Raw genomic sequence first — 24,103 nt, forward strand, 5'->3', positions numbered from 1 at the left:
CAAATCTCTTCATCATCCTCATTTGGATGGAAAAGATCTCGTTTTGCATCTAGCGATTGAACAACCATAGGAGTACTCGAAGGCTTCGCTTTATCTTCATTAAACCGGCGTAACACCTTCTGGGTGTAGTTCGTTTGATGTACTAAGAGTTCATCCAAACGGTGCTCTATCTCGAGACTGAGACAGTATCGAATCTTCCCTAGATCTTTCGTCTCAAATTCTGACTTTAGGTGCGCGACAGTTTTCTCAAGCTCTTTATAAGTTCCGATAAGGTTCATGTCATCGACATATACTGCAACAATCGCAAATCAGAATGTGACTTCTTAATGAACACACAAGGGTATAATTCGTTGTTTGCATATCCCTGACTGGTCAAATACTCATCCAGACGGTTGTACCACATTCTTCCGGATTGCTTCAAACCGTAAAGTGAACGCCTCAGCTGAATTGAGAGAGTGTTCTGGGGTTTGGAAATATTTGATCCAATCAATGTAAGTCATTTAGGAACTTTCATATAAATTTTTGTATCAAGATCCCCATAGAGATACGCAGTTACTACGTCTATTAGCTGCATACTCATTTTTCGGAAACTACCAAATTGATAAGGTAGTGAAAAGTAATCACATCCATAAATGGGTGAATAAGTTTCATCATAGTCAATCCCGGGGCGTTGTGAGAAGCCTTGCACAACAAGACGAGCTTTGATAAGGTAGCGAAAAGTAATCACATCCATAAATGGGTGAATAAATTTGGGCTGCAGGCCCAATGCAGAAAATAGGCTACAAGAAGGTCAGGCCCAAAGTATAAGCCATACAAGGTGCTGATTAGGTGTGGTGGGTACAAATGCATCAGCGAAGTTGGGACCTGGTGTATCGTAGTGCAGAGGGTGCACAACAACAGCGTAGGCTGTGTTCCACTGTAGCGGGGACATGGGGGACACCAAAAACATGGGCTGGTGTCACGGGCTTAGTCTAACAGAGGCCCAATTGGGCTCTGTGATGCGGGCCGAGGAAAGTGTCAAAGCCTAAAAAGGTTGATACTTGCCAAGAAACAGGCCAAGCCCAAGTGGGCTTGGGTTTGCTTTGATCCAGACACCCTAACGTGAGTTGGGTGAATTTGATGAAGAGGGAGACTGGCGCCACCACTTCAGCCTGTCATGTTGTGATGCAAAAATCACGGCGAAGGCCGTGGGTTCAACGACAACTCATAAAATCGAACGGAGAGTGAAAAACTCTCAACGTTGTAAAACCCTAGAAATTTTCGATTTTAATTTCAAAGAAAAAAAAATTGAATTTCAAGCAAGAACTTCGTCGGGGACAACTTCAGGTCGTAAGAGAAGTAGCTGGAGATGGCTGGGCATGGTTCCAGGCCATATTGGCCGATGGTTTCAAGGTGCACGACGCCGTCTGGGCGTCGGGTCTAGGTTTTGGGCTTGGAGTCATGGCTCCAGGGTTGGGTTCTTTGCTCGTGGGAAAAACTGGGGTGGCCCATCGACATGGATGGGTTTCAACGAAACCTTAAACAAAACCCTTTATAATTTTTTTTTTCAATAGTAATTCAATGCATATTCATATAATTTAATTTAATGCATGACTAGATATAGGATGCAATTCATGGCAAATATCAAATTCACATAATTCAACAATTATGGATATAATGCATACACAATTTATGTAGAATCTAAGATTCGAAAAACGTAAAGTTGAGTTATGCATTATGATGAATGTTCATGCTATCAGAGCTGCAAAAATATTGAAATAAAAATCATTGTTTTGGAAGAACCTGATTGCATGATGATATTGATTAACTGGTTTGATGTAGAAAGCTTCCACGTCAGATTCTTAAACGCAGCGGTAGGAGTGTGCTGATAACGTGTTGTGGCCTATTTTATCTGAAATTGGAAGCGGGCTGGCTACACAAGAGAGAAAATAGAGAGAGATATATTTCTAGGGTTATGTAGAGGAATGTGTGTTATTCTCCCTACGCAGTACCTTTATTTATAGTAATAAGAGAGAGAAGAAATCATTCTCCTCCAAGGAATACATGTCTAGATAGGAAAAAATAACTAGAATAAAATCTAACCTAGGATTTATACAATCACATCTAAAAGAGAAGTTTATAACAATTATTCATTTATAAACACACACACACACACACACACACACACACACACACACACACACACACACACACACACACACATATGTATATTGGGTTCATATGACATTGTAATGTAAAAAAATGTTTTAAAGTGATGTTTACCAACTCGTGATTATATAAGGGCTCGTTTGGAAGTGCATTTAAAAATACTGAACTTATCTAATGCTTCTTACAAGAAGCCTTAAAGTGTTTTTTTATGATCCACTTGAATTTTTACTAATGATTGGTTTAAAAAACACTTTCACCGAAAGTGTTTTCAGTCATTTTAAAAGCTTTTTCAAACAAATCCTAATAATTCTATAATATGTTAAATAATAACTTGCTCGTAACGAGTTCCGATACCTATTTTACGTCACGTAAAGAAAAAACTCAGGGAAAAGGACGGTAGAAACCCTAAAATTTGGATTAGAATTCTCTCCCATCCTCTTTTTATCATCTTCTCTCACATTCTCTATTTGGTTTTTCTTTTTTTATAAAAATATAATATAAAATATTAACGTAACTTAACCGTGATCGTTCAAATACCAGGAAAAGAAAGGAAAGGAAAAAAAAAAACAGGAAAGAAAAGCCTGCTCTCCAAAATTTAGACCAACTTGCATTTTCAAATTAATATACTCAAAACCCTCAGATTCTCAGTGAACATCTATATTATGGGATGGGGACTGATCATGACAAATACCAGAGCCAATTCTCAATCCCCATTGAGCGTTTGAAGTCACAAGATCAACGGTCCATGATGCTCCTTGCGATATAAAATTCTGTCAGTTGATGTAATTCCAGACCCCCATGAAATAAGAATAACTCAAATGATGTCATGGGCTGCTAATCATGACACAATCTGGTCCAGCAACTACTTGATATTTTCCAAATCGGTGGTGCTATTCCAACTATTTTTACTTTCTACGTATTTTTTATTAATTTCTATCGTTTGATATTCTTCAATTTATTCGATCTGATAATTCAAAAATTAAGATGAATGTTTGAGAAATAAAAATTATTAGAAAACAATTCAGAAAATAAATAAAAATAACATAAATACTGATTCTTTATTAATGAAAAATACTTGCAATACAAAATGAAATAAAGAAATAATTACAGGAATTAAAATGATACTAACTTGATTGAATCATAGATAAAGGCTAGTGCAAAATCTAAGTCATTCGAACAGTATTTTTGTCTTATTCTTATGTTTGTGGTTTTACGACGTCTGCTCGACCAGAATATAACTATCTAATTCTATAACCGGCATTGGATTATAGAATTATGGCGAATTGCTTTGTGTGTTTACTCTCTAGGTCCTTTGGAAACTGAGATTACAAATATATAGGTTGTTTCATACCTTATCAAATACCTGTTGAACGTGTTTGAGAGTGCACAACTCTTTCTAAAAATTGTGTCTCTTAATCAAAACAGTTTTTAATTAATATGTTAATTAAAAACTTAATCCGAAATTATAACTAATGAACTCTGATTTCCAAGGCCTAAGGCTCTTGTCTTGATTAATTAATATTAATTATATTAAGCTATATTACACAAGCCTAATCCACACAACTATAAGGCTCAAGCTTTTAATTCATTACCAAATGGTCCAAATCCTAACTACTAGTATAAAAGACAAAACACATATAAATGCCCTTGGGAAATCTATGTTCCCCGATGTGGAACATGGAGTCTCAAAACTCGAAGTGTATGGATAGCATTACCTTTTCTTAAAACCCGACAATTGTGAGTGAGGAGTGGTTTAGGGCTTAAACTACAATCCGAACCGGTTATGTTGATTGCGCCAAATCGTAACCGACCCAAATGATCGATTTAAATCAACTCGGTTTATTAAGATTTTCAGTTTGAACTGATCGGATTCATAATTTCGTACACAAACGGGTCGCTCTTGATTTTGGGCCTGCCATTGGGCTTCGATTGTTTTAATACTCCTTTTGATTTTGTTACTTGCCCAAGCTTATTTGTTGTGAGTTTGGTTTCTTTGGGCCTTAGATTCCCTTAGCTTCGTGCACAAGTCGTATGTAGATAAGAAGTACTAGGCCTCGAGTTTTTTTCTGCGGTGCTGACGTAAGTAGAGTAACGTCACTGCCTGAAGATTGAGTTCGTGTGTGCAGGATCATGCTACAGTTGTAAGCCATCTCTATGGACAAGGATCCTCTACGGATCCTCTTTGTGGGTATCCGGAGATTAATGAATCGTATCTGTTCATCGTATATCATACAATTAGTTTTCGTTAGATACTATTTATATTTAGTTTTAAATTTAAAATTTAAAATAATTTCTAACGGCACAATGTACGATGAACGGACACGATTAATTAATCATCTGGATCCCCATAAAAAGAATCCGGAGAGGATCCTATTCCCATCTCTATGATTTAACGAATCACATCACCTTGTCCGAATAAGCCCTTTTTTTTTTTAATTTTTTTTAATTTTTTAATTTTGTTATTTTTTACAACGACGTCATAATCCAAACTAGGAGAGCTAAGTGAGTTAAAAAGAAAAATTTAGAATAAGGTATTCTTTAAGAGAATTTAAAACTGCTTTTATTGTCGGATTAAGATACCCTTTAAACAAATTTTACAATTAGTGTAAAGTTCAAACATAATCGACCTAGGATCGAGCTCATTTGTTATAGAACGAATAATTATTATTATTATTTATAAGTGGAGAAAAATATTATTAAATTATATAAAATATCCCAATCAAAACCTTCCTTTGTGGGGGCAGAATTTTGTTTTTGTTTTTGTGTTTTAGTAGAACGATATCGTTAGTGAATTAGATAATTAGTTGTTAAGAGAAAGAGAATCAATAGTTGTTGAATTTGCACTAAGATGTATAGCAAAATTTTGAGTGAAGCAGATGGGTTGTTCCACAGTAAAATTATGCAAGTGCCCACTTTGTAATATCTACGTATATGATTACAACAAAACATGATAAAAGATGAAATATTATTCAGCTAGCCCAGGACGTGTTATTTTGTCAGTTTTTTGCCATGTATATTATTTAGAGTGGGATAAAATAGCACCATCCAAATTATTTTTCTTGGGTTTGTTGGTTCATGTCTCCTATTGGGACTGGCTAATTCCGTCCAAAACTAAGCTGTGAAGATGAGTGAACCCAACGGCGGAGGTACATCCCACCAGGCCCCGGCAAACGGAGGCGGGGCAGAGCACCTTTGCGGCCTAGAGGAGGTGTTATCAAGAAGATTGTGGCCGACTTCGTTAAAAGTTTCTGACTAACTGATTTATATTCTCATCACGTTAGAGCCCAACTAGTTATGTGAAATATCCCCAAGAAATCTCTCATTGGGTGCTGGAATTGTAGTTAGGCTTGGAACTTGTATGGATCTATTTGCAAAATCATATTTGGTGACGATGTTAGTGTCAGTAGTGTTCATGATCATGACTTGTTTGATATGGGGATTCTTGCAATTGGATTTTGTTTTTGGTAATTCAAGTGGCAATGACAATTTTCTTGATTGTATTCAATTTTTTTTTGTGAATTTAGATTAGTTTGTTTTTCTTTTCTTTTTTTGTCGAAGTGTAGGGTGTCAAATTTCACATTTGTTCTAAAACTAGGATGAGAAAGTTCCCTTCACCGTAGTTAGACACGGTTGAGTCGTTGATTACAATGTATCGGTTGTGTGATTTCCAAAAAAAAAAAAAGAGATTTACATAAATGAGTTGAGTCGAGATGAATATCTAGGTGTTGAAACTCGGCTCTAATACAAATCGTAGAGTTTACTCAATTTTGACTCTTGAATAATACAAATTGCAAACAAACTTTATGAGCCGAACATACCAAAAACTAAACCCTGAGATAATTCACCTAGGAAGCCTAGTGTTCATTTTTTTTTAAATAAACGATGGTATCTAGACTAAAGGGGATAGAGAAGTGAACCAAGTCTTACAATGAGTTTGCCATATGTAGTTTAATTTTGCCTTTGGAAAAATCAAACTTAAAACTTCTCACTTACAAATAAAAAAGAAGACTACTGTATCATAGTACTGAGTGGCTAAAAATAAAAACAGAGGTATTTAAGAATACCTCATTTGGAGCATAATTTGCTTGTTGTTTAGGGTTGTTGCTGTTTAGGTTTATAGCAGCAGAGCACCAACCGTCGAACCAAGACCATGATGTTTCATGCAAGCGCACTCAACCATCAGGCTGGGGAGAAGGTCGGTGGCAAGTCTAGTGTTTCTTTTGTTTAAAAGCGTAAAAGATAGAAGAAAAAATTGGGTTTAAATGGGCCGACCAATTGGACCCCAGACTAATTTGGCGTGCCCATCTAAGTGTAACAAGAAACTAATTAAATGTTCTTCTTCTTGTCCCACACGTTGCACGATAATTCAAAACGTTTTATTTTTCTTTGAAGACCACTTATGCAAAAATCAACTAAATTTGAATCTTTTTATTCATCGAAACATTATTCAATAAAGGGTAATGTTAAGGAGACTAAATATGTAGATTAAATTTTATAAACTAAATACTATGAAAATTAATGAATAACATAAAAAATATAACTCCGACGTTAACATTGCAAAATAAAAAAGAAAAAAGTCCAACTGAAAAGGTGGATAACATCCCCTTAAAATCATACAAAAAAGTTGGCTGCAACATGCATTCAAGAAGCTGGAGAGGCATCATGAAGCAGCCACCATTTGTAATCATCCCAGTCAACCCAACCGTTGCACAACGGAATTCATACCCGGCAACAAAATTCAAACATCTGAAGAGCAGAAGAAGAAAAAGCAAAAGCCACTTTTTTCCTCACTTCCCACAAATTAGAGAAATTTTTCATTATAATCAAAACACGGGCGGTGCACTATGTGTTTTTATATAAGTGGTTGAAAATTTTATTTTTTAAGTCATTAACTTTTTAATACATATATCACATTATTTGTATAGTAACCACGTAGTGTACCACCCGTGTTTTGATCACATTGAAAAGTCTCTCCACAAATTAATTAAAATACGACCACCACTATATAGATTGTGTAACCATTATGTTCCTACATTAATTCAAAATCTAGGAAATGGGTTCCTGCATTAGCAAATGCTCACCCAAAAAACACTTTCTACAAGAATTTAACAATGTCCAAGACAAGTTGGTGATTTCACAACCTCCTCCTACGATCACCATCCCTCCAATTTCTGCTTCCAGCAAAATCTCACCTTGTCCTCAATCCCCTTGCAACTCCAGTTCCTCTGCCTCCTCTATCACTTGCACCACAAGCACTTCCAACTCAAGCGCTTCCTCATTGAGCTCAGCCTTGTCAAGTGCTTCTACGGTCTCCAGCTCGAAAATCGACCGGTCTTTCTCCAACGAGTTCTTGTGGTCGTGTTACAAGGAAAACCCGCATGTCATTCGGATTAACTCGATCAAAGACGCAAGCTTTTCGAGGTTTTCCTCATCGGCATTGCGACAAAAGCCGGTTTTGGCCACAGAGGTGAACAAAAAGCTGAACAAGAAGCAGCCGCCGAGCCCGAAAAGGGGAAATGTATCAGTTACACCACAGAAGAGAGTGAGATCAAGCTCACCAACTTCTCTAGGAAGGCAAAAGAGCTTCCGAAAAGAGCCAGAGAGGCCAATGATCTCTGCATATTCACATCCAAGTAGAACTTTGAGGTCACCCTCTCCAAGTAGAAGGTTCAACATGCCAATCCCCCCCAAAGAAAGCCATTTGAGGCCTAATAATGCATTGAATGTTAGGCCTGCAGGTTCAAATTGTTGCGCAACTAAATCCACATCCAGAGCTCGTATCGAGCCACACAACCCCAACATAAATTACAACAATTCGAGCCGGCTTCTTCGGCCGTGTTTGAAGAGCAGAGAAACAGAGATGAGAATTCACAGGATCACATCTAAAATTGATGAGGTTGCAGCTGGAGAAGCAGTAGCTGACTATATGGACTCACTTCCTGCTGAGGACATTGATAACCCTTTACTATCTCTTGATTGTTTTATTTTCGTGTAGATTAGTATTTTGTGTGTGTGTGTGTGTGTGTGGTCCTGTGAATTCATTCATTTTATGGTTTGGCAATGTAGAAATGATCAACTGGATCATCAAACTAATCGATACTGCTGCTGTATATTTATTTATTTGGTTTGTTTTTTTGTTTTTATACAATTTACTTATAGCTTTCAAACTTTTTTGTATCCTCATTTAACTATTTGGTTTAAAGGTAATATGAGGAAGGGTTGACGTGTTTTTTGGGAATTGAAAGAATTGCGTGGTATGTTGTAGAAAAATTAGATAGTGTATATAACATATTTGTGAGTCTTAATTTATGAATATTGATATATTTGGTAGCTTTTTATAGGAGAAAAAACGATATTTAGAGTTTTTTTTAGTGAAAAAAGTTGTTTATCTGTATTAGAAATCATATTAAAAATATGAGGAACAAACATATACCAAGTGTTTATTCAAGTATTCAATGTCTCTTACATTTTATTGAAAAACAAAAATGCAAAATGAAAATTATAGATTTTTTGTCTAAGTAAGTCGCAACATGAGGGTGCCGAGGCGCGTCCACGCGGGCTAGACGGACGTTTAAGTAGGTTTAGACGTTTTTTCTTAATTTTCAAAAGTCTAGTGATCAATCGAGGCGGTGGCCAGCCACTTAGCGCTTAGGTAAAATTTTTTAGAACAATGATTGGAGTATGACAACATTGAATAGTATAAGAACTTGGAATCATGGATGAACGACAAAAAGTTGGAATATGCCAACATTAAATAGTATAAAATTTTTCCGTACCGTCGAAGTTTCTCAAACAAAAAAAAAAGTGCAGCCCAAGAAATGAGGACTGAACCATGAGGGTGGGGCGCGAAGACTCGGATCGATGTGATACCAAGAAGGAGCAGCCCCATGCAGACGTTTGTGAACAAGGATATTGCTGATCTTCTCGCCAAGGGGTAGAGGAGTCACTTACCCAATTATATACAAACGCCATATAGCATTCCTCATAAATCTATATCTAATTATTATTACTGAAGTCCAAACGGAAATTAATCATTTCTATATGACTAATTAGTAAAGATTTTATCGATTTACAGCTAAATAACCTGAAATTTTAATCAGGTAATTCTTGGTGCTCATTTAAGAGTAACCCTGGTGTTATATAAAATTTTGATTTTAATCATTCATTTATAAGGTAAGTCTGTTAAACTTGGTAAATAATATGTTTGCCATAATGAATATTGTATTGAAATCCGAGAGAAAGATTTATACAAAAGTCTTCTTATAAACTAGCATCTAACTCCTATACAAGAAAGGGAAGAAATAATACAAATCAATTTACATATTACACACCTATTTGTCAATATAATCCCTCAATCATCAGGATTTAGATTGCCTCTTAACACTCTCCCTCAAGTTGGAGAGTGATGTTGAAAGCTCCCAACTTGCGTATCATAACCAAGAAGTCATCTTTGCCCAAAGGCTTCGTAAACACATCTTGAATCTTAGTGCTAACTAAACCATCCTGAATCTTGTCTTGAATGAAATGACAATCTATTTCAATATGTCGCGTTCTCTCGTGGAAGACTGGATTGACAATGTAAAGCTGCCTGGTTGCCGCAGTGAAGTAGAGCATATTCAGGATGTGGCAATTGTAAATCACGCAATAAGCTTCGCAACCATGTAAGCTCACAACATGTCCCCATCATTGCTCTATATTCAGCTTTCGCTGAGGAAAGAGAGACAGTCTTTTGCCTCTTCGTTCTCCATGAAATGTCAGGTTGTTTTCGGCTAAAAATAGAAATCTTTGTCCAGGTGCATTTTTTAGGTATTTGAGTACACGTAAAGCTGCCTCCATGTGTGGTTACCGGCTCATGGATAAACTGCTTAGATCATGTATGATATATGTAATATTAGGCCTTGTGATAGTGAGGTAGATTAGACGACCAACCAATCGCCTATATTGAGATGGATCCTTGAGTATTCCTCCACAGTCAGTGAGCTTGGTTCCTTGCTTCATTGGAAATGAGACCGGACTAGCACCGAATATACCACCATCTTTGAGAATGTCAAGAGTATACTTCCTCTGTGAAATGCAAATACCTTTCTTTGAACGGGAAACCTCAATCCCCAAGAAAAATTTCAAATCCCTAAGATCCTTGATACGAAAACGAGTACGAAGAAATTGCTTGAGAGACCTTATAGCCTTTCATCATTTTTGATGATCAATATATCATCAATATATTACCAACATAGATCAACAAAGTTGTGAGAAATTACCAACATAGATCAACAAAGTTGTGAAAGATGTACCTTGCCTATGAGTGAATAATGAGTAATTGGCCTTTGAATAAATCCAGCAGCTTTAAAATAAAAACAGATGAATTGAAATTTAGATAACCAAAAGCAGATTACCAAATGTTTTTCTTAATTTCCTCTTAACAAAGAAACACATCACGTTCACAACCACCAGTAGGAGAACAAAAAAGATAAAGTTAGGATCAAGTTTGGATGAATTGATTCAAATCCTCTTTCAGCAATCTAATGACGCATAAATTAAGCGGAGAAATCACTTCATAAACCCTAATCACTGGAAAGGAGGAATCTTTGAAAGGGAAGCTCACCACTGCTATCATAGGGCTTGAGCACAGAGGGCGTCGGAGGCTGAAAACAAAAGCCCGAAAAACAAAAATCCAGGGTCTCCTGAAATTGAAAACATAACCAAATTAAACACTCATATGTAGAATCGGAGGCTACAAACCAAACCCCCAAAACCACAAAAAGGAAATTTGAACACAAAATCCATTTGTAAACCCAAAATCACAAAAAAGAAATTCAAACAACAGATGATATCAATATTGTTCTGATAACGAAAGAAAACCCAAGACCGAGAAAGCCGTAAATCTCACCAAAAAAAGGGGAGCTTTTCTGGGTAAAATTTTCTTCGAATCAAACTCAAACCCCGAAGAAAATTCTACTATTGATAACGCAAGGTTTCAGAGTGAGAGAAGCCGAGCTTGAGAGCGGCCCGAGTTCGAGAGATAAGTGGAATAGTCCAGAGGTTGTAGACAAAGAAGACTTCTGAACGATGATACATGGCTAGCATTTTCAAAAACATAATTTCATTGTACCAAGAGAAAAAAAATGGAGTGGCTGAGGGTATTTCCGCCATTGCACTGTTCATTAATAGTGAAAGACAGTGCCGGGAAACTGGGTTTTAGTATATGTATAATATGTGCGACTTCTGTTGCTAGTGTTGAAGCGTTGGCTTTGAAGTGTGGCTGTGAGTTGGGTCTCTCATTGGGTCAGACCCATGTTGTTGTTGAATTTGATTCTCAAGCAACCATTTTATGTTTGTTGGGAACAATCTCTGATGGCAGATGAGAGGCTTTTCCTATTTTAGCAAAGTGTTTGAAGCTTGGGGAAGCCTTTCAGGACTGTTGCTGGTCTTGGATTTCAAGATCAGCCAATTTGACAGTTGACCATTTGGCGTTGTGTAGATGTGTGGAGAAGTGTGATGTGTCTTGGGTTGATCGACCCCCATCTTCGCTAGTGCATGTACTGAATAATGATGGTTTACCTTGTCTACCTTTATTTTGTGTTGGGGGTGCAAGGGGGGACACTTAGAGCTTGGCTTCAAGTGTCGGGTTTTCTACCCCTTGTACTTCCTATCTATTTTTTGGTTGTTTGCCTGGTGTTTGGCTTCGTTGTTCTCTTTGGCATCTCTTGCCTTGGTTTATGCATTTCCAGTTTCCCAAAAAAAGAAAAGAAAAGAAAAAAAAAGCCCAACATGATTCTTTATGGATTCTCTTTATGAGCATCTTGGAGATTCGTAGATGTATCCGTTCATTATTCATCGTACAATCAGTTTTTATCAGGGGTTGTTTGTTTTTAATTTTAAATAACAAATTTTAAAATAATTTCTAACTGCACGATATACGATGAACAGACACAATTCATGAATTTCTAAAATCCTCACAAAAGAAAATCCGGATTCATAAGAAAAACCGCACAAAATCATATGGTTGAATAAAATTCGTACAAGAAATTAGGAATTACAGAAAATGACAACATTGGATAGTATAAGAACTGCAAGAGTGGACAGGAAGAGAAAATGGCGAAATTTACACATTGGAATATATGCCAATTGAATAGTATAACTTTGGAATCATGGATGAAGGACAAAAGAGGGAATATGCCCACATTGAATAGTATCAACATTCTACTGACGAGGTTTCTTAAAAGAAAAAAGAATTGCAACCCAAGAGATGAGGACTGAACCGTGAGGGTGGAGCGAGAAGACTCGGATCGATGTGATACCAATAAAGGTACGACATGCATAAGTTTGTGAAGAATAATATGGTTGATCTTAGCATTCCTTATTGATCCACGTCTAATTAATAAAAAATAAGTTCAAATCAGAAATATATGCCTAATCAGTAATTTTAAGTAATTTATAGCTAAATACCCTTAAATTTTAGTCAGTTAATTTTTGGTGCTCATTTAAGAGTAATCCTGGTGTTACATAAAATTTTGATTTTGATCATTCGTTTATAAGTTAAGTCTGCATTGCCGCTTGATATTACGGTCTAGTATTATTTTTCTTTACTTATAAGTAAGAAGTTTTAAGTTTAATTATCGCAAAATGCGTATTTAAATAACATTATTGTTAGCTTATTGTAAGACCAACCACACTTTCCTAGTGTATATAAACATCGTTCGTTAAAAAAAAATTGTGCATCACAAAATAATGAATGTAATTTGAGAAGGGGAAAAAAAGAACTCCATGTGATACAATCATTAAGAGCAACATTTTTCCATTCACTACAAAATTACATTTACTCCAAATTAACTAAACAAGGTTATTAAAGAAATTAAATGATAGACATAAGTACTCCATGCAACATTAGGCAAAAAAAGCACAATAAAACGGACTTGTTCACTGGCACGATCATCTCCCATCACTAACTGGTAATACAACGTGGTTCCTCATATTATGAAACCCCGAACTTGATTCGCCACCTCCTTCAAAACTAATAGTTTCCATTGATATTCCTCCAAGCAAGGATTCAGTTTCTTCTAAATTGGAATTATCATTAACCCATGGATGCATGACCATCCTTCTCAGCCCCTCCAGTTCCATTGCAACTTCCTTCATTGTTGGTCTTTCTTCCCCTTTTACTCTCAAGCACCCCTTTGCAAGGTTAGAAACTTCCTTAAGCTGCTCAACGTTTGCCTCAGTCACAATACAATCATCAAGAACTTGCAGCAAGCGGTTGTCTTTCAGTGCTGAAAGAAAATAGTTTGCCAAATTTCTCTCTTCCTCCGGCTTGTCAAAGGAAAGAGCCTTCTTTCTTGTTAGTAGCTCTATGAGGACAACTCCGAAACTATATACATCGCTTTTCTCAGTCAATTGGCTTGTCTGCAAGTATTCCGGGTCTAAATACCCAAGAGTTCCTTGCACCATTGTAGATAACTGAGGTTCATCCAATGGAACTAATCTTGAGGCTCCAAAGTCAGACACCTTGGCTGTGAGATTCTCATCTAAGAGTATGTTTGTAGACTTGACATCTCTGTGAATGATAGGAACAGAAGCTGCAGAGTGCAAGTATGATAGCACACCAGCAGTTTCTGTAGCTATCCGTAGACGAATTTCCCAAGGCGCGTTGAATTTGGATGATTTGGTTGTGTTATGGATGTATTCAAATAGGGTTCCATGGGTGACAAATTCATAAACTAGTAGGGGGACTTCGGTTTCGAAACAACAACCTAAAAGCTTGACCACATTCCTGTGGTTGATTTGGGACAGTACGACCACTTCATTTATGAATTGCTCTATCTGGTTTTGATCTACCATTTTGGACTTCTTGATTGCAACTACTTGGCCGCCTGCTAAAATTCCTTTGTAGACTGTACCGAACCCTCCTTTGCCAATGATTCTAGTGTCATGATAATTTTTAGTGGCCTTCTCAAGTTCTCCTGCTGTGAAGATTTTTGCCGTATCATGAGAAGATCCTTGCCATTCTGAAAGTTGCTGTTGTAGCAAGATCCCTCCATTTTGCCTGAAGAACTTCTCCTTCAGCTTCATGAGCTTCCATCCTTTGTATCCCAAATACAACCAAGAGATGCACATTAACAGGGATACGAGGCCTACGCTGATTCCTACATATCCAACAAATTGATTGTAAACCCTGGTAGTTATAACCAAATGGAATGAGTATGTATTGCTATCTAGACCATATGTACCGACCATCTTTTTTTATCACATCCCTAACGAAGTTTGGATTCTTTAAAAACATGTAGAAAAGCATTGAATCAATTGTTAATCACTTGTTACTATATATTTACATGCTTACCAACGACAATTTGGACAACAAAAGTCCGATCAGGGGTGCAACCTTCTCCGTCTTTCCTGCCATCACCATGGTACCCCTTGTGGCAAGAACAAGTATGGTTTCCCTCTGTATTTATACATTTTTGCTTGCATGTATTGAGCTTCGGAACCTTACACTCATCAATGTCTGAAAAACAACATATATAATCCATGCTCAGAAATTAAGCATGTTTTTTAATTAGTAGTACTAATAAAGTGAAATAGAACTACCATAGCAGTCATTTAGGTATGGATTCCCTTGGTAACCGTCCTTGCACTTGCAGCGATACCCGGATCCATTCTCGACATCAGAACACATGGTGTTGCCCTGACATGTGTAATTCATCACTCGTTTCTTCTCAACAACGTTAGAGCATGTCTCATTCCCAACTGACCAATCAAGTACCACCGGAAGTTGTGTTTTTTTCAAATAATCCGACCACAACATATTGGTGAAGAAGTTGAACTTGCCCTCTTGGACAACGAAGGCAAAGCTGCAAGGATTAAAGGAGTACACATCCGTATGATTATCATAACTCCATGCACTTACCTTGAAAGAAGTCATTCCTTGAGCAATGCGTGTTTGACAACAGCCGATACCAGTGCAGGAACCATTGGCAACGTAGTCAATGCTGCCACACACTGTATTGCACCCACCAGTGTATCCGTAGTCTCCATTTTTGTCTCCCTTAATGTGCCCATATGTGTCACAACCAACTGCAACAAACACGTTGTCGGTGTTTGATATGAAGAATTTGGAAAGAGTGACAAAATTGGTGAAGTCGTTAGTCAGCTGGCCTGATTTTTCGAAACATTGTACGGCTGGGTATAGGGTAATGTAAAGCTTCCCATCCACGGATATGTTTGTGACTTCAATCGAATCACTCTTTCTAAGAAATGGTTTTGGGGGGTCATAATGTGTGCTATTACAAGTAATGAGGAAATCCTCATTTAAGTAACAGCCCTCTTTTGTACCAAATGGATATGGGATGCTAACATTCCCACATTTGTCTTGACAACCCGGCTTGACTTCTACTTCACCGGGAGGACGAGGAGAAGGAAGAGGTGGAGAGGTTAGTTGTGTTTGGGCTGAAGTGGCTGCTGCTAATAGTACCTCTATTACTATTAGGAGGATGATAGGTTGCAGAAGCACTTTTTGTTTGCTCATGGTCATGGCTTCTAAGTTTTTGTTGTTGAAAAAAAAGAGATGTTTTGGTCCTTTTATAGGTAGGTAGGAGGAAGACTTGGAGAGGAAGACTGGAAGACTGGGAGTGGAAGACTGGGAGAGGAAGTCTTGGAGGCGAAGATTTGGAGAGGAGACTTGTGAATTGATTGAGCAAACCTTGGAGAGGATACCTGCCATAACTTATAGGACGTGTTACTAATTCTTTCGTGGACATGGTTCATTTTCACAATCAGACAAAATAAAATAAATATCATCAAGAAAACATTACCTAGTATACCTACACTACGCTAACTATATCTACGTATATGCTAATCATTACAACTCGGGACTGTAATTATCACGTTTTCGATCTCTATGGAACTTGGAACTTATTCAATGTACGTATCTTCCAGATGGATCTGTAACTATACATGTTCATGAAGCAAAACAAAACGTAGTTCCACAAGTCATTACTAGGAATTAAGGTGGTTGAAAGAGTCCACCATGACTTTAAACGTAGTCTACAAGTCATTACTGGGAATTAAGGTGGTTGAAAGAGTCCACCATTACTTATGGCTTGGTGAAGAAGCACAACCATTGACCATTCAAAACTAGATGTATGAGTCTTTAGAGGGCCTACTAATAGAAGTTTCTTTCTGTTTTGTCCAGGTCAATCACTAAAATCACTGTCCATGCTTAAAGACATGACTAGTCACTACTTAGTACTACTGTTTAATGGTATTTCTTTTCACTTGTATGGGAGTGGTCTTAGGTTCGTTTCTCGCCAAAGACAAATTTGGACCACATTATTACGGCAAGCCTATTATAAGGCTTACCCCACTCCCCTACCCTCTTAGTGTAGATACTATCATTTGTTATAAAAAAGACATAACTAGTACTTGATTTTCTACTGGGCCAATGTAAATTGTGATGGGTTTTATCATCGCCTTTCATTCGTTTTGAAGAATTCAAACGAAGTCACTTTTCATTCGTTTTAAAGCTGCCTCCATGTGTGGTTACCGGCTTATGGATAAACTGCTTAGAACATGTATAGATTAGACGACCAACCAATCGCCTATATTGAGATGGATCCTTGAGTATTCCTCCACAGTCAGTGAGCTTGGTTCCTTGCTTCATTGGAAATGAGACCGGACTAGCACCGAATATACCACCATCTTTGAGACTGTCATGAGCATACTTCCTCTGTGAAATGCAAATACCTTTCTTTGAACGGGAAACCTCAATGCCCAAGATCCTTGATACGAAAACAAGTATGAAGAAATTGCTTGAGAGACTTTATAGCCTTTCATCATTTTCGGTGATCAATATATCATCAATATATTACCAACATAGATCAATAGAGCTGTGAAAGATATACCTTGCCTATGAGTGAATAATGAGTAATAGGCCTTTGATTGAATAAAACCAGCAGCTTTAACGGCTTCAGTAAATTTTGCAAACCATTGGCCCAAAGCTTGCTGAAGGCCATATCATGATTTGTTGAGGCGACATACCAAGTGCTCCCCTTATTGTCGGAGACCAGGAGGAGGATACACATAGATTTCCTCGTGAAGATCGCCATAAAGGAATGTGTTGTTGACATCAAGTTGATGGAGAGACCAATTGCGGGCTGCAGCAATGACCAGAAGGCAACGAACTGTAATCATTTTTGCAGTGGGACAGAATGTGTCATGATGGTCGATGCTTGCTGTTTGGGTGAAGGCCTTGGCTACAAGTCGAGCTTTATACCACTCAATTGAACCGTCAGAACAACGCTTGATTTTTATGTACCCATTTGCAATCAATTGGGCGTTTGCCTGGAGGAAGGGAAGTGAGCGTCCAGGTGTTGTTGGATTGGAGGGCCTCAAGTTCTGTATGCATAGCCTGCTGCCAATGGATATTTGAATTTGCCTGTGGAAAAGAAGTGGGCTCGACATCCCGACTAATATTAGCAATAAATGATAAATGCTTGGTTGAGTAACGATTGTAAGAAACAAAATTACAAAGAGGATAACGAGTACCGGGTGAAAGACCGAGCAATGATGAAGACAAAGGATCTGGTGGCAGAGTCACCTGCGAACAAATAAAGTCCTTGAGAAGAACGAAGGGTTGTTTGGGACTTTGTGATTGACAGACGGGATTAGCAGGTAGTGGAGGTTCAAGATGAGCAGGTGGCGGGGCGATGGGTGGTTCAAGAGGAGCCGGTGGCATGGCAATTGGTGATTCAAGATGAGGAGGTGGCGTCACGATTGGTGGTGCGATGGTAGTTGGTGGTGAGTCGATGTGGGTAGACAAATTGTCGACATTTTTTTTAGGGAGAAGAGGGCACCGACGCTGAAGGTTTTGGGTTTGACTGAGAAGAAGAAACTACATTAGGTAAAGATGGATTTGGCACATGGGGACCGATGTCAGGTTCTGGGTTTGGCTGAGGAGAAGGGCAAATCATATCGGAAAAAGAGGAATTTGGCATATTGGAAGCACTAGTGTGGTTAGTGGGCCTGATGCTGCCTTTTTTGTTTGGGCTAATTGGGTATTATCTTTGAATTGAAAGGAAAAAATTGCTTCATAAAAACAACATCACGGTTGGTGAAAATTTTCTGGGTGTCCAAATTATATAAACGATAAGTTTTTTGCCCAATGGGATAATCGAGGAAAATGCTTTGAGTGGCACAAGTGGCGAATTTAGAAGTGGGTGAGCGGATGTGGCATAGGCGAGGCACCCAAAAACAAGCATATAAGTAGGGGGCTTGTTGTAAAGTTTCTCAAATGGTGTTTTCGTGGCAAGGACTATGGTAGGAAGGCTATTAATAATATAGCCAGCGGTAAGCGCACTTTCTCCTCAAAAACGGAGGGGAAGTTTGGCTTGGAAGATTAATGCCCTAGTGGTCTCAAGGAGATGCCTATGTTTACGTTCGACAACAAAATTTTGTTGAGGTGTGTAGACGTCTTGGATAAATTGGTGCATAGAATAAAACTCACCCCATTGTCTACTCGATTTGTTGTATTTTGGAATGAAATTGGGTTTGAACAAAGGCAAAGAAAGACTCAAGGATTCCTTGTGTTTTGGATTTATGGCGCATGAGGTACACCCATGTATATCTCGAGTAGTCATCAACAATGATTAAAAAAATTAGTGTGCACCGGTGAGTGAAGTGGTTTTGTGAGGACCCCGAATGTCGTAGTGTATGAGAGAGAAAGGATGAGAAGTAGAAATTGTACTTGTCCCAAATGGAAGACATGTTTGTTTGGCCAAAGAACATATATCACAAGCTATCATGAGAATACAAAAATTTCAAGAAGGATTTTGATAAAAATTCTAAACAGCTTGGAGAAATGTGACCTAACCGTTGATGCCACAAATTGGAAGAAACGGTAACAAGATTACATGAGGGTTTATTTTTGTAGAAAGATTGTTGAGTGGCCAATGCCACAAGGTCGTAAAGTCCTCCGTGTTGTTTACCTAGACCAATTGTCTTCTTCGTAACCAAGTCTTGCAAAATACACCAATACGAAAAAAAAATTACTGAGCAACTCAATCCTCTTGTAATCTTGCTAACCGACATAAGGTCAACTTTAAATTTGGGCACACCCAAAACATTCTTCAATTGAATATATGAATTTAAAGATAAACTGCCAATAGAAGTAATAGGAGCCTTTTCTCCACTAGGTAATACCACTAGTGGTAGGGAAGATTTGATGGTGGTGTCGAGCGAGTGTGGGGAAGACGTGATGTGGTATGTCGCCCCACTATCAATCAACCATGGACAGAGACGCTCCGGGAGTTTAGACAATACCGATGTACTCTCTGCAACATAGGCTTGAGGAGCAGTTGGGTGCCCAGCTCTCTTGTTTATGATGGAGATTATTAATTTGTTGATATTAGATGTCAGAAAGTGATCTGCACCAAGTAAAGCGATTGTCTCCATTGGAGACGAGAATGTAAAAAAAAAATGGACTGGAGGCTTTTGGCTTGTCTCCATCCGAGCTTTGGTCATTACCCATGACAGGAATCAATGACACAATAAAATAGAAGAAAATGCTCGCTCTGTAGGCGCGAGGAATGTAGCGGCGGAAAAGAGAAGGCAGAGCCGAGCAGGGATTAATCCTGCTCTGATACCATGTAAAACTTGGGAAATAATATGTATGCCAGAATGATTGTAATGATATCAGAGAGAAAGATTTATACAAAAGTCTTCCTATAAACTAGCATCTAACTGCGGTACAAGAAGGGGAAGAAATAGTAGAAATCAATTTACATCGTACACACCTAGTTGTCAAATATAATCCCTCCATCGTCGGGATTTAGATTGCCTTCTTACAAAGTCTGCATTAAGATTCAAAGGGAAAAAAAAGTACTCCATGGGATACAATCATTAAGAACAACTTTTTTGCATTCACTATAAAATTACATTTACTCCAAACTAAACAAGGTAATTAAAATTAATTAACTCTGGACATAAGTACTCCATGGAACATTAGGCAAAAAAAAAAGCACAATAAAGCAGACCTGTTCACTGGCACAGTTATCTCCCATCACCAACTGGTAATACAACGTGGTTCCTCATAGTATGATACCCCGAACTTGAATCGCCACCTCCTTCCTAACTAATAGTTTCCATTGATATTTCACCAATCAAGTGCTCGGTCTCTTCTGATATGGATTCATCATTGACCCATGGATGCATTACCATCCTTCTCAGCCCCTCCAGTGTCATTGCAACTTCCTTCATTGTTGGTCTTTCTTCTCCTTTTACTCTCAAGCACCTCTTTGCAAGGTTAGAAACTTCCTTAAGCTGCTCAATGTTTGCCTCGGTCACAATACATTCATCAAGAACTTGCAGCAAGCGGTCGTCTTTCAGTGCTGAAAGAAAATACATTGCCAAATTTCTCTCTTCCTCCGGCTTGTCAAAGGAAAGTGCCTTCTTTCTTGCTAGTAGCTCTACAAGGAGAACTCCGAAACTATAGACATCGCTTTTCTCAGTCAATTGGCTTGTCTGTAAGTATTCGGGGTCTAAATACCCGAGAGTTCCTTGCACCATTGTAGATAACTGAGCTTTGTCCATCGGAACCAATCTTGAGGCTCCAAAGTCGGACACTTTGGCTGTGAGATTCTCATCTAAGAGTACATTTGTAGACTTGATATCTCTGTGAATTATAGGAACAGAAGCTGCAGAGTGCAAGTATGACAGCACTCCAGCAGTTTCTGCAGCTATCCGTAGACGAATTTCCCAAGGCGCGTTGAATTTGGATGATTTGGTTGTGTTATGGATGTATTCAAACAGGGTTCCATGGGCGACAAATTCGTAAACTAGTAGGGGGACTTCGTTTTCCAAACAACAACCTAAAAGCTTGACCACATTCCTGTGGTTGATTTGGGACAGTACGACCACTTCATTTATGAATTGCTCTATCTGGTTTTGATCTACCATTTTGGACTTCTTGATTGCAACTACTCGGCCGTCTGCTAAAATTCCTTTGTAGACTGTACCGAACCCTCCTTTGCCAATGATTCTAGTCTCATGATAATTTTTGGTGGCCTTCTCAAGTTCTCGTGTTGTGAAGATTTTTACCGTTTCATGAGAGGATCCTCGCCGTTCTGAAAGTTGCTGTTGTAGCATGATCCCTCCATTTCGCTTGAAGAATTTCTCCTTTAGCTTCATGAGCTTCCATCTTTTGTATCCCAAATACAACCAAGAGATGCACATTAACAGGGATACGACGCCTACGCCGATTCCTACATATCCAACAAATTAATTGTAAACCCTTGTAGTTATAACCAAATGAAATGAGTATGTATTGCTATCTAGACCATATGTACCGACCATCTTTTTTATCACATCTCTGACGAAGTTTGGATTCTTTAAAAGCATGTAGAAAAGCATTGAATCACTTGTTAGTATATATGTGTATGCTTACCAACGACAATTGGGATAACAAAGTTCGGATCACGGGTGCAACCTTCTCCGTCTTTTCTACCATCACCATGGTACCCCTTGTGGCAAGAACAAGTATGGTTTCCCTCTGTATTTATACATTTTTGCTTGCATGTATTGAGCTCTGGAACCTCACATTCGTCAATGTCTGCAAAACAACATAACCCATGCTCAGAAATTAAGCATATTATTTTAATTAGTAGTACTAATAAAGTGAAATAGAAATACCATAGCAGTCATTTAGGTATGGATTCCCTTGGTAACCTTCGTTGCACTTGCAGCGATACCCGGATCCATTCTCGACATCATGACACGTTGCGTTGCCCTGACATGTGTAATTCGGCACTTGTTTCTTCTCAAAAACGTTAGCGCAGGTCTCATTTCCAACTGACCAATCGAGTACCACCGGAAGTTGTGTATTTATCAAATAATCCGACCACAACATATTGGAGAAGAAGTTGAACTTGCCCCCTTGGACAACGAAGGAAAAACTGCAAGGATTAAAGGAGTACACGCTCGAATGATTTTTAAAACTCGTTGCACTTACCTCGAAAGAAGTCATTCCTTGAGCAATGGGTGTTTGACAACAGCCGATACTAGTGCAGGAACCATTGGCAACGTAGTCTTTGCTGCCACACACTGTAGTGCACCCACCAGTGTATCCGTAGTTTCCATTTTTGTCTCCCGTAATGTACCCATGGGTGTCACAACCAACTGCGACAAACACGTTGTCGGTGTTTGATATGAAGAATTTGGAAAGAGTGACAGAATTGGTGAAGCCGGGAATCGGCCGACCTGATTTTTCGTAACATTGTACGGCTGTGTATTGGGTAATGTAAAGCTTCCCATCCACGGATATGTTTGTAACAATCATATTACTCTTTCTAAGAAATGGTTTTGGGGGGTCATAATGTGTGCTATTACAAGTAATGAGGAAATCCTCATTTAAGTAACAGCCCTCTTTTGTACCAAATGGATATGGGATGCTAACATTCCCACATTTGTCTTGACAACCCGGCTTGACTTCTATTTGACCGGGAGGAGGAGGAGAAGGAAGAGGTGAAGTGCTTAATTGTGGTGTTTGGGCTGAAGTGGCTGCCGCTAATAGTACCTCTATTATTATTATTATGAGGATGATAAGTTGCGGAAGCACTTTTTGTTTGCTCATGGTCATGGCTTCTAAGTTTTTGTTGTTGAAAAATAGATGTTTTAGTCCCTTTATAGGTGGGAGGAGGAAGACTTGGAGAGGTTGTTTTAGTCCTTTTATAGGTAGACTTGGAGAGGAAGCCTTGGAGAGGAAGACTGGGACAGGATACCCGCCAGAACTTTAGATACTGTTTTAAAAGTGGATGACCCACTTGAAGAAAAAGCGGCACCGACAGCCAACAAATACTGAAGGTGTGATGCCCATTTTCACCTTGGCCTTACCAATGAAGATAATTTCTCCGTATAAAGGCTTATTAGCTCACAAATATAACAGAGAGATATAGATACAATGTATTGTTTTCATTATTATGTAAAATTCAGTATGATAATGAGAGAGACTACTACTACAGCTCTAAGGACATAGGCACAATTACCGAACATTATAAATATCGTGTCTTATTTATTTTATATTCCATTGCACACATGTCATCAATTTCACAACATGCTATCAACACGAAAAACTCTAGTCTAAGAGGAAAGCACTACACTTCCCGGTTTAGCATGAACCAGACCCAAATCATTTGTCAAGCCATGAAAGTGCTATATAGAATCCAAACCCAAGACAGTTCAAAACAACAGCATTCTCAGGTATTGTCCATTTCTCTTTTCCACCTATTTTTTGTTCATTGTGCCAGAAGTGCCCTTCCGAAATTCAGTGAGAATTGAGATTTCTAGCGACTTGAAAGTGACATGAAAGAACTGTTGTATCTGACAATTGGTTTTCAGAGATCTCAGAAGATTCTCATCAGATTTGGAAATCCAGATCACGTTGTTCTCGACGGTCCCTGAGGACTCATAGTGATGCTAGTTTTGAGTTTTTGGAACCAATCATGAGTAAAAATGCAAGTTAATCATAGAAAGTTTCTTAAAGTGCTTCTTGTAAGAAGTACTAGTTATGTGTTTTTTGCAAGAAGTATTTTAAGTGCTTTTAAAATTCAAAACTATTTTTGCTAAAAGTACTTTTAGTCATTTTAAAATCATTTCCAAACGAATCATAAATACAAGTTGAACTCCAACAATAAGATACCATTAATATGTGGTTTGTCAATTAAACCGCCGTATATCCCATGGCTGCGTGCAAGTCATATGTAGATAAGAAGTGCCATGACTCAGATTTTCGTCTACAGTGCTGACGTAAGCAGGCTGACGCCACTGCCTGACGATTGGGTGCTGACGTAACTACTGCCTGAAGGTTGAGTTGGTGCGTGCAGGATCATCCTACCGTTTTTAGAACCACAAAATTTGAAATAGATCCAACTTTATTGACCATTTTTTGAAATATGTTCAATTTTTAGTGATT

At 38.3% G+C, this 24,103-nt stretch overlaps 3 protein-coding genes across 3 annotated transcripts; 1 reads left to right on the forward strand and 2 right to left on the reverse strand.

Annotated features, from left to right (window-relative positions):
* Positions 1 to 7,201: 7,201 nt before the first annotated feature.
* LOC103959561 (uncharacterized serine-rich protein C215.13-like) lies at positions 7,202 to 8,143 on the forward strand. The gene has a single exon (XM_009371913.3). It carries the CDS (start codon positions 7,202 to 7,204, stop codon positions 8,141 to 8,143), a length of 942 nt encoding a protein of 313 aa, XP_009370188.2.
* Positions 8,144 to 9,351: 1,208 nt separating this feature from the next.
* Positions 9,352 to 17,935, reverse strand: LOC108868105. The gene is made up of 3 exons (XM_018650453.2): positions 17,686 to 17,935; positions 16,904 to 17,606; positions 9,352 to 10,248 (listed from the first exon to the last, which is right to left on the reverse strand). Exons 1-2 carry the CDS (start codon positions 17,873 to 17,875, stop codon positions 17,191 to 17,193), a joined length of 606 nt encoding a protein of 201 aa, XP_018505969.2. The 5' UTR covers positions 17,876 to 17,935; the 3' UTR covers positions 9,352 to 10,248; positions 16,904 to 17,190.
* LOC103959527 lies at positions 12,899 to 22,771 on the reverse strand. The gene is given in 6 exon segments (XM_048580281.1): positions 12,899 to 14,288; positions 14,483 to 14,647; positions 14,731 to 15,523; positions 20,218 to 21,398; positions 21,581 to 21,745; positions 21,826 to 22,771. Coding segments are annotated over 6 exon segments (4,461 nt in total). The 3' UTR covers positions 12,899 to 13,077.
* Positions 22,772 to 24,103: the final 1,332 nt, after the last annotated feature.

This window comes from the organism of the source record quoted next, unplaced genomic scaffold (genome assembly GCF_019419815.1).
Source record: "Pyrus x bretschneideri cultivar Hongxiangsu unplaced genomic scaffold, Pyrus_bretschneideri_v1 Contig15, whole genome shotgun sequence".
Lineage (NCBI taxonomy): Eukaryota > Viridiplantae > Streptophyta > Magnoliopsida > Rosales > Rosaceae > Pyrus > Pyrus x bretschneideri.